At 39.0% G+C, this 10,860-nt stretch overlaps 2 protein-coding genes across 2 annotated transcripts in view; one reads left to right on the top strand and one right to left on the bottom strand.

The window, feature by feature from the left end:
- The first annotated feature begins 336 nt into the window (after nucleotides 1-336).
- Nucleotides 337-2,121, top strand: cst14a.2 (cystatin 14a, tandem duplicate 2). The gene is made up of 3 exons (XM_047350588.1): nucleotides 337-503; nucleotides 608-709; nucleotides 1,813-2,121. Exons 1-3 carry the CDS (start codon nucleotides 435-437, stop codon nucleotides 1,939-1,941), a joined length of 300 nt encoding a protein of 99 aa, XP_047206544.1. The 5' UTR covers nucleotides 337-434; the 3' UTR covers nucleotides 1,942-2,121.
- A 2,078-nt stretch (nucleotides 2,122-4,199) lies between these two features.
- Nucleotides 4,200-10,860, bottom strand: part of cpa6 (carboxypeptidase A6) — a 29,497-nt gene continuing 22,836 nt past the window's right edge. Inside the window, exons 7-11 of the mRNA XM_047349198.1 lie at nucleotides 8,316-8,426; nucleotides 7,210-7,300; nucleotides 6,755-6,957; nucleotides 4,809-4,893; nucleotides 4,200-4,669 (exon numbers count right to left, since the gene is read on the bottom strand). Coding sequence (XP_047205154.1) covers nucleotides 4,455-4,669; nucleotides 4,809-4,893; nucleotides 6,755-6,957; nucleotides 7,210-7,300; nucleotides 8,316-8,426 — 705 coding nt within the window. The 3' untranslated portion in view covers nucleotides 4,200-4,454. The remainder of the gene's footprint in view (nucleotides 4,670-4,808; nucleotides 4,894-6,754; nucleotides 6,958-7,209; nucleotides 7,301-8,315; nucleotides 8,427-10,860) is intronic.

Here is a 10,860-nt window from a genome sequence, read left to right as displayed (position 1 = left end):
CTCCTTTCACTCCCCATTCCACTGTTACCATTTTGACTTCTCTGTAAATGAACTGCGTCCCAAATCTCAGCCCGGCGCCCGCTGTCTGCCAGCAATGCAGCCGCTCCTCAGACTGAACCACACGAATAAGAGGGGTGAAACATGTGAAAGGTAGAAGGCCTGTGCCTTTAATAAAGGGTAGAAAGCTTAAATCGACAAAATATAAACAGTTTCAGCATTCTTTAATGAACCAATGCATGTTTTTGTTCATTTGTCGACATCCCGATCAGTATATAAAGAAAATAAAAACACCCCCCTCCTCATTTTGATGATGGTACGCTCCAGAGTTCTGAATCATGCGTTTTACTGACTCAACTTAAACGCCTCACAGACAAAATACAGGCTAGTTTTGCTCGGTTTTCGGTAATTGTTCGCATAAAGAAAGACTTGTCATCATGCCGATGTGTGGAGGCACCTCAGACGTAAAGGACGCCGATGAGAGAGTTCAGCAGATTTGTGATAAAGTAAGTAAAAAACGTGTCTCTGGCTAAAAATACCCGGAATTTAAAAGCAGAATACTCAAATCCTTCCTGTCGGGGCTTTTTCTGTGGCTCTTATTGTTTTTCAGGTGAAGCCTCATGTGGAGCAGAAAGCAGGGAAGACCTATGATGTCTTCACCGCCAAGAGCTACAAGAGCCAACTCGTAGCGGGGACCAACTTTTTCATAAAGGTAGATACTTGTTCTAACTGGGACCACTGTCTGTAGCTGCAATAATGGAGATGATAATGGAGTTAAAGTCTGGTCATAGGAGAAGAGATTTTTTGGAAAAACATCCCTTTAACTTTTAATAGATAGTTTGGTTGTTTTAAAGTCGGGCTGTGCGGAGTAGTCAACGGTAGTTACTGTTTTATTTGCAGGTGACAGCAGTCAGCAGAATACCAGTTTAAGAAGTTAGCATGAGCTTAGAAATACTTTTTATTTTTTGTGAATCTGCCATGACTCAGTCCTTTCCTTATTAGTCAGCTGACATGACCCCGACTGGAGACACAGTTGCACAGGTATAACTGGTAAGACACATTCACTGCCATGCATGGAGCACCTATTGGTTTGTCTGGTCTAATCCCAGACCGGCTTCAGACTGGGACTATGAGAGATGGAACAATTGCTTTGTTATCATTTGTCATTGCAATTTGTTTGTTGTTTTTTCTAATTGTTACTACCAAGATTAAACTTTTTTTTAACAAATAAAAATGTAAAAGGTGCGGTGGCCATTTGTTTTCAGCCTCCCCGAAGTCAATACTATGAAGAACCACCTGTTGATGCTGTTACGGCTGCTAGTTTTTGGGGTACATCTCGTCCAGGTTTGCATGTCTGGAGACTGAAGTTTTTGTCCATTGTTTCTTGTGCAAAATAGCTTAAACCTGGTCAGAATGGATAGGGTCTTAGCATACATTTTTAACTCTTGCCACAGAATCTGTATCAAGGTTTGGACTTTGACTGGGACATTCCAACACATCAATATGCTTTAATCTAAACCATTCGATTGTAGCTCTGGCTTTACATTGACTATTGTATTTTAACTCCAATTGTCTTCTTTTGAACTCTGATCAGCTTCCCTGTCCTTGCTGAAAAAAGCATCCCCATAGCATAACACCGCCACCACCATACTTTAACATGGAGATTGTTAAAGCAATAATTTACACTTTTTGTCAGGTTGTAACATAATCCTCATAAATGACATTAATGGTTGTTGCTGTGACAGAGTGAGAAAAGTTAAAGTAATATGAATCGTTTTGCGTGAGTGTGGTAGAAACTGTTTTATCTTTTCTCAGGTCCATGTTGGGGGTGATGATCATCTTCACATACGTGTTTGGCAGAAGCTCCCATGTAACGGAGGGGAAGTAGAGCTGAGCGATATTCAACTCGCCAAGAGCCACCATGACCCTATTGAGTACTTCTGAACAACTGGCTGTCCAAGCAAAGCTCCAGTGCCTACACACTGCAGCCTCAGTGTAATCCGCCTATATCCTGTCACTCCTTTTCCTCATACACTGTAGTAACTGCATTCAGTGTGGATCATGTTTTATTACTGTTAAGAAAATTGTTGTACCATATGTTTGAATAAACAGAATGGGAAATCATTTTTGACTTTGTTTCTGCTCTTGCTGTTGTGGTTTGCTACTTAAGACCTCCAAACTAGATGAAGATGGTAGAAAACTGGGGGAAAGTAGTTTTTTTTGCCTCCAATCTACAAGAGTAAATGTACCTTCTCTGCAGCAAACATGAGCATAGGTATCCTAACCCAGTCTTAATAAAAAAAATAACGGAAAGCTGATATATATGTATATATAAAATATATACATATAGATATATATGTATACAGGTCCTTCTCAAAAAATTAGCATATTGTGATAAAGTTCATTACCTTCTATAATGTAATGATGAAAATTTAACATTCATATATTTTAGATTCATTGCACACTAACTGAAATATTTCAGGTCTTTTATTGTCTTAATACGGATGATTGTGGCATACAGCTCATGAAAACCCAAAATTCCTATCTCACAAAATTAGCATATTTCATCCGACCAATAAAAGAAAAGTGTTTTTAATACAAAAAACGTCAACCTTCAAATAATCATGTACAGTTATGCACTCAATACTTGGTCGGGAATCCTTTGGCAGAAATGACTGCTTCAATGCGGCGTGGCATGGAGGCAATCAGCCTGTGGCACTGCTGAGGTCTTATGGAGGCCCAGGATGCTTCGATAGCGGCCTTTAGCTCATCCAGAGTGTTGGGTCTTGAGTCTCTCAACGTTCTCTTCACAATATTCCACAGATTCTCTATGGGGTTCAGGTCAGGAGAGTTGGCAGGCCAATTGAGCACAGTGATACCATGGTCAGTAAACCATTTACCAGTGGTTTTGGCACTGTGAGCAGGTGCTAGGTCGTGCTGAAAAATGAAATCTTCATCTCCATAAAGCTTTTCAGCAGATGGAAGCATGAAGTGCTCCAAAATCTCCTGATAGCTAGCTGCATTGATCCTGCCCTTGATAAAACACAGTGGACCAACACCAGCAGCTGACACGGCACCCCAGACCATCACTGACTGTGGGTACTTGACACTGGACTTCTGGCATTTTGGCATTTCCTTCTCCCCAGTCCTCCTCCAGACTCTGGCACCTTGATTTCCGAATGACATGCAGAATTTGCTTTCATCCGAAAAAAGTACTTTGGACCACTGAGCAACAGTCCAGTGCTGCTTCTCTGTAGCCCAGGTCTGGGGAATGCAGCACCTGTAGCCCATTTCCTGCACACGCCTGTGCACGGTGGCTCTGGATGTTTCTACTCCAGACTCAGTCCACTGCTTCCGCAGGTCCCCCAAGGTCTGGAATCGGCCCTTCTCCACAATCTTCCTCAGGGTCCGGTCACCTCTTCTCGTTGTGCAGCGTTTTCTGCCACACTTTTTCCTTCCCACAGACTTCCCACTGAGGTGCCTTGATACAGCACTCTGGGAACAGCCTATTCGTTCAGAAATGTCTTTCTGTGTCTTACCCTCTTGCTTGAGGGTGTCAATAGTGGCCTTCTGGACAGCAGTCAGGTCGGCAGTCTTACCCATGATTGGGGTTTTGAGTGATGAACCAGGCTGGGAGTTTTAAAGGCCTCAGGAATCTTTTGCAGGTGTTTAGAGTTAACTTGTTGATTCAGATGATTAGGTTCATAGCTCGTTTAGAGACCCTTTTAATGATATGCTAATTTTGTGAGATAGGAATTTTGAGTTTTCATGAGCTGTATGCCAAAATCATCCGTATTAAGACAATAAAAGACCTGAAATATTTCAGTTAGTGTGCAATGAATCTAAAATATATGAATGTTAAATTTTCATCATGACATTATGGAAAATAATGAACTTTATCACAATATGCTAATATTTTGAGAAGGACCTGTATATATTTTATATGTATATATCTATATTTTTTTATTATATATTATATATATATATTTATTTTTTTACATTTGTATAACATTTGTATGAAATTAAGTATGTTTTCATTGATAGATAGTGATGGGAATAATATCACAGGAGAAGGGGTGGGTTGATACTAGGTTATACTTCTGCCTATATTATGTATTAGTAAATTTGCGGTTAGTATCCGCTGTTAGGTTCAATACAATTTTGAAATATATAATCACATACAAACATACATACAATTAATGGACAGGTTGTTTAATTGTTTTAATATCAAAAGTAATTTTTCATTTGACTTTCAAAGTGCCACCATAGCTTGTCAAGTGCTCACATCCCTACCATTTGCTGTGAAAAATAATTTTATACAGGCACTCTGAGGCCACCATGACCATTTCCTAAATGCAAAATCAAAACAAATCAATGACATTAATTTGCTGGATGTCTTTTTGAGTTCTTCACCCAATAACGTCTGGGAGGAGTTAGAAATTCAACAAGAGTATTGTTCATATATATGGAAATCTGTTCTTCTCTGTGTTGCACTTCTTCAGCAGACCCGACGCTATGGCTTTCACGGCTCTCAAGGTCTCAGTGCAGGTGGGCTTGATCAGTGACTCAGGCAGGAGGAAACCAAAATGACCCGTATCCCTCAGCTCAAATGCAAACGCATAGGGAATCCCATTCCTGTAAGCCCAGTCAATAGAGCTGCCGGAGCTAACATCTGCAATAAGTAAATAAAACGCAATGGTTGAAATTATTAATAAAATCTGACATTTCTTATATTATTCTTATATAGTAATCCGCCAATGTTGCTTCTTTTTGGAAAACTCTAAAATTGTGATGAAAAAAACATAACTTACACAAGGTTGTGGAGGCAGGTCCGTATCTGTACCTCACTCCATATGCAGAATACAGCGCTGCCACTGCATTCTGAGCAGCTGACTCCTGGGAAAACAACCTTTCATTGAATTTATGGCATGCATTTTAAGTCAGTCCCCCCTTTAATCTGTTACCCCTGAATAAAATCCAGTACAAACAACCCTCAGAAGTCACATAATTAGCAAATAGAATCTACCTGTATGTAATAAATCTCTTTTTCTGAAGGCCTGAGAGGTTTGAGCAAACAGCATCATGAAGACCAAGGAACACAGCAGAACAAAGCCGGGGTTGGATGTAAAATAATATCACAAGCTTTGAACATTTCACTGAGCTCTCTATAATCCATCAACATATGATGGAAAAGGTGTGGTATAATGGCAAAACTACCACTACTGGATGCACATAAGCTCCAGTGTTGTGGTAATTGAGACCAGTCTTGATCCTGGTCTAAAGACCGGTCTTGGTACCACATTTGCAAAGTCTTGGTCTTGTCTCGGGTGTGCTGCAGCATTCTTTTTTTTAATGCATCTTAGTGTGAAACTCCTGGCTGCGTTGAAATTTGTTTTACTTTAAAAATTTCAGCGCTGGCATCTGTGCCCCCAGGCACTGAGGATCAGAGTGATGAGAAAACAAGAGAGAGAAACATTTTTGATGCAAATTTACATAGGTTTTTCTGACTGTACAATACAAAGAAAAAAAGAACACTAAGTTCCAACTCGACCTGTCTCCTTCATTCACTCTGCCTGAAGCTAATATGAAATCAGTTTACCTTCATCTGGATGTTTGCACTCTTCCGGGTTGTCTGGTGTGTCTGTTTAACTTATCAACTTGCCAAATCGATTAGTGAAATGTAGCTAAGGGTGTGCTTATTTACAAATTAGGATTCATTTACATATTATGCACCTGATTGAAAAAGATAGCCGCACTAAGTGCAACCTGTTAGTCTAGAATGTTTTAAAATCGCTTGCTATTGATCTTCGCACCAACAACTACATTATCATAACTACAGCAGCTGTTTGAAAATGGTGTCGCAGTGGTTTGGTCTTGGAATTGATCCCGCCTCCCTCAAAGCCTTGTTCTTGGTCATGATATTATCTAGATTTGGTCTAGACTCGGCCTCATGTTAAGGGACAGATTGGTCAAGTAGAGCTATAATTAGTGAAGCATTCAAGAGGCCTATAGTAACCCTGGAGAAGCTGCAGAGATCCTAGGCTTAGATGGGATAACCTGCTGACAGGACAACTCCACAAATCAAGTTTTTGCACAAAATCAGCAGTTGTTGAAAGAAAGCCACAATAAATCCTATTTTCAGGTATCCTTAAGCCATATGATGGAATCAGGCCTACATGCTAATTGTTATTTGTGGATGAAAACTAACACTGCACATCACCCTGAAGGCATTAACCCCATGGTAAAATATGGTGGCGGCAGTATCACACTATAGGGATGCTTTTCTTTAGCGGGGATTGGGAAACTGTTACCAGATGATCAGAAGATAGATGGAACTAAATATAGGACAATCCTGAAAGAAAACCTATTAGAGGCTGTACAAGAGTTGAGACTGAGGCAGAGGCTCATCATCCAGCAGGACAAAGACTCCAAACAAACTGTCAGAGCTACAGTGGAAAGGTTTAGATCAAAACATATTCATGTTCATGTTTTTCAAAGACAGTCTCCATCCAATCTAACAGAGCTTCTGCTACTTTGCAAAGAATTGGCACAACATTTAGTTTCTACATGTGCAAAACTGATGGAGAGATAGTTAAAAGTTGTTCGACAAAGTATTGATGGCTGAACACAACTAGACATCACATTTTTTAGATTTGTGAAAACAGTTGGCTTTTCATTTCAGATAAAATCCAAATGAAACTCATTGACATCTGTGGTTGTGATGGTGGTGCAGCCTGTGAGATGGTGGGCTTCTTACCACACAGTTAAAGTTGGGGATTGCGGTGTACTTGTAGGAGTACGGGTAAAGGAGCATCTGCGCATAGGCGTGGATGGATATGTACGCCTTCATGCGCTCCTTGTGCTTGCGCAGAAACTTGGCGACTGCTTTGACTTCGGGTTCAGATTCGGGGAAGGGACCGCAGTAGGTGTCGTCACACGGATGGGAGGAAGCGCCCTCATCTGGAAATGCAAGAAAATGAAATCTTTTGTTTTGATTTATTTTGTGTACATTCCAGATATATGTAAAGCAATCTGGCAACATCCACCAAAAACAACAGATAAGCTCCTCTCTAATTAGCAGATACAAACTGTTTACATATATTATTTATGATGGCTACAACATGTCAGTTAATTTAGTTATTTGCAGCCTGTCCATCCTGCCATGAGTGTTCCATTCAACTTATTTTCTTAACACTTGAAAAAGTAACTCACTGCACCATTTCACCTTCCAGTTTCTGTTGGCATCCACTCCTCGACAGTGGAACTTGTGATTTTTGGAGCGAGTCTTCCTCCAGAACCGATCCTACAGAAAATAATTACAACAATTTTAGAGTCTATCTTCCCCAAAACAATCCATCAAGCAGTAAGTTTAATCATTCAGCACATCTAAGAGCAGGGAGGCAGTTGTGTTGGAAAATATTCATGCTATGCTTATAGGATTGGTATGGCTATGCTTAAGTATGTTTAATAATGTGTGAAATAAAATGTATTGTGTAATTTAGTGGAGGTCTGCTAACAGGCTCCTGTGTGTGTTTGACTTAGATAACTTCTGCCCAGTGATAACAAGATATTTCTGTATGTAAGACTTACTTTTGCCCAGTGACAACAGATATTTTTATATTTCTACATATGTAAATAAAGGTCAAAAATAGAAAAACAGGAAGTGTCGAAAAGTCAGCTGAATGGGTGTCAGACAGCTCCAGATATGAAATCAAACAGTCGATTAAAATGTGTGTTTTTTCATGTACAAGTATACGCCTGGCTTTTGAATAAAGACTGCTGTTCTTGGGGAAGTAATCGGAAGTTTCAGAAAACGAGACGAGCTTCTCCCTGTACAGGCATCTAAAGACTGCGCAGTCTCCGTGTTCTTTTATTACTTTATTTTATTAGCAACAGTATAGGATGTCTTAGCTTTACCAAACAAACGAGCACGCAGGAGTTTAGGGAACAACTCCAACAATTTTTTAAAAGATGCTTTAAAAGTCTGAGAAAATCTGTTTAAACTTTGAGTATCAGAAAACAAAAATGAAAAATATATAAACAAATTCAGTTTTTGAGTTTAGTTTGAATAGAAAAGTTTGGTTCCAGATCACTTTGGCCTCTTTGTGAATTTGCACACCCATCCATTTACCATTTTGTTCAGGGATACCCATTTACTTAAATGTATAAGTTTATTTATTTTGGTAGAAAGAAACGACTCCCTTTTAAAAGAAAAAACACTCCTGCAGAGTCTAAGGATGAATAGGAGGACGGGACAGAGACACTAGTTTCGTTCTTCTTTTAAAAAATGAGAAAACCAATTGTAGAACATCCTGTACCGTGTTCCAGCTGAAGTGATATCCATCCACATTGAAGACAGGCATGATAAAGAAGTCAAGTTGGTTGAGTAGCCGTGTCATCACGGAGTCATACTTGTATGAGCTGAGTGCCTGAAAGCATGCAAAAAAAATGCATTTGACTCATCTGAGAGTTAAATAACAAACCATGGTTTATTATTATGGTAACAGTTTGCTTCTCTTTACATTGTGTAACCAGCTTTAAATCTAAAGACACGTCTTATTTATACCTGACTAATAATGAGGATTTGAGTTAGGTGCTCAGATCACTAGGCTAACTGTTCTTGCATTTCCTTTGCAGACAAACATAGGCCTAGGTTAAAGGTCAGGTTGCAAATTTTTGGCCATGGTTGATGTGCCGCAGCTTTAAAGAGAAACGGGACACTGACCTCCAGTGGTCTAGCACCGTTATTACATCACACCCAACGTGTAGGTCATGTTTTTACCTTTACTGTTGTAAGAAGTCACAAGATTTTCATTAAATGTTTCTAACGCATTAGAAACATTTAATGAAAATCTTGTGACTTCTGACACAGTCCAAAGACATGCCTGTTAGGTTAATTGGTCACTCTAAATTGTCCTTAGGTGTATGAATGAGTTTGTGCGTGGTTGTTTGTGTGTTGCCCTGCGATGGACTGGCGACCTGTCCAGGATGTACCCTGCCTCTCGCCCATAGATTGCTGGAGATAGGCACCAGCTTCCCCACAACCCACTATGGAATAAGCAGTAGAAAATGACTGACTGACTGACTGACTGTTTCTAACGCTTGGTTTTATTTAATTGTGGATTTAATTTCGTTCTGCCATTTGCTTTTCACTCCCCTGTTATGCCGGTTGATTTCTAATTCTGCTCCTTGGTTTGTTTCATCTGATTTTGCTTTTTTTTTTTTTTGCATTTTACTTTCCTACACCTGGTTCTAGTTTTCTTTTTGCATTACTTGTAATAAGTTAGTCAATCTCTAAAATGCCCTTTGAGAAGAGAACATGTCTGCCAAAAAGGAGCTTTAAGGAATTACCAATGAAAAGATGCAGTGTTTCACATTTATGTAAACATCAGGTTTAAATTATATCACTAAAGCAATAATCATAGCTCCCTTCGCCCAGGTGTCTCTTCCATTCACGTCTCATTTGGAAGGGACCAATTTCTTACTAATAAAATCTTTAAAAATGTGGGATTCAGCCACTTTTACTGATACATTAAATACATTACAATGCCATCAATTCCCTTCAAAGGTCACCTAATTAATAAATAGTGGCAACATCTGTGCAATTTCATCCCAGCCTAATTCCAGCGGTTCTGTGAAGGCCTAAGAGAACATTAGTGAACAAATGTATTCTTGAAGACCATGGAACACAGGTTTAAAGCAGAGTTAGGTTAGAGTATAACATCCAACCTTGTTAGACAATTATTTGAAAATGGAAAAAGTATGGTACAACGGCAAACCAAAAGATGAGAGGTTGGGAAAAGAGGCCAAAGAGCGTGAACTCCAAAAATCTGACCTTTATGGAAGAGGGGCAAGAAAAACGTCATGGTTTAAAAGCTATAAGAATCCCCTTTGCAGTTTGCTACAAGCCATCTAGAAGACAGAGCAAACATATGCAAGAAGGCTGTCTGGTCAGATGAGACTAAAGTTAAACCTTTTGGCCTTTTTGTGGGGATGCTTTTCTTTAGCAGGGACAATGAAGCAGGTCAGAGTTCATGGAAAGATTGATGGAGCCAAATACAGGATAATCCTGAAATAAAACCTATTAGAGGCTGAAAAAGAATACAGACTGAGGCAGAGAATCACCTTCCAGCAGTAAAAACAACCATAAACATACAACCAGAGCTACAATTTCACAACTTATTACTGTGTTGAAATGACCTAGTCAAAGTCTGGATCTAAATCCAATTAAAAGCTCTGGCAAGACTTTAAAACTGAATAAAAACACTTGAGCTATTTTTAAAAGATTGTCCCTCTACTTAATAATCATACAATACTGAGTGTTGGTCTATCAAATAAACTCCCACTAAAAGATATTGAATGTTTTGGCTGTAATGGGACAAAATGTAAAAAAGTAAATGCTATGAGTAAAAAAACAAAAATGGGAAAAACTTTTCTGGGATGCCCCAGTTGACAGGGCAAGTACCACGCATAGATCTTTGTGGTTTTGTGTCACTGACAAGTGGCAGCAGAGCAGACCTTCAATTTCTTTGCATAACATTTTTTTTATTTTTATCTGTGAAAGGTACTATATAAATATATTTTACATACTTACTTACAACAGTATATACAGCAGGACTCTTTCTCATATTCAACCACACATTAAATACAGTTGTCAACTAAAAATAATAAAGATTCAACATTTTGCACTATTTAATGAATCATTTTGGTTAATTAATAACACAAAAATGAAAAATGATCTGACAAATATTTTTGCAAGGGGGTAAAGAAATTCAAAACATGAACCGAACTGTTCCCGCCTCTCCAATTTTTATGCACAACAAAATTAACAAATTCTTCAGAACAGTTTACAGGCCTCTAAAT

The sequence above is a fragment of the Girardinichthys multiradiatus genome, chromosome 21 (genome assembly GCF_021462225.1).
Source record: "Girardinichthys multiradiatus isolate DD_20200921_A chromosome 21, DD_fGirMul_XY1, whole genome shotgun sequence".
Lineage (NCBI taxonomy): Eukaryota > Metazoa > Chordata > Actinopteri > Cyprinodontiformes > Goodeidae > Girardinichthys > Girardinichthys multiradiatus.
This window is presented reverse-complemented; position numbering and strand designations above follow the sequence as displayed.

What these genes read in the sequence shown, in the direction of transcription:
- cst14a.2 (XM_047350588.1), top strand. Translation starts at nt 435, where the DNA reads ATGCCGATGTGTGGAGGCACCTCAGACGTAAAGGACGCCGATGAGAGA. An exon ending in TTCAGCAGATTTGTGATAAA is followed by an intron (nt 504 to 607) that starts GTAAGTAAAAAA and finishes ATTGTTTTTCAG; the next exon opens with GTGAAGCCTCATGTGGAGCA. An exon ending in GGACCAACTTTTTCATAAAG is followed by an intron (nt 710 to 1,812) that starts GTAGATACTTGT and finishes ATCTTTTCTCAG; the next exon opens with GTCCATGTTGGGGGTGATGA.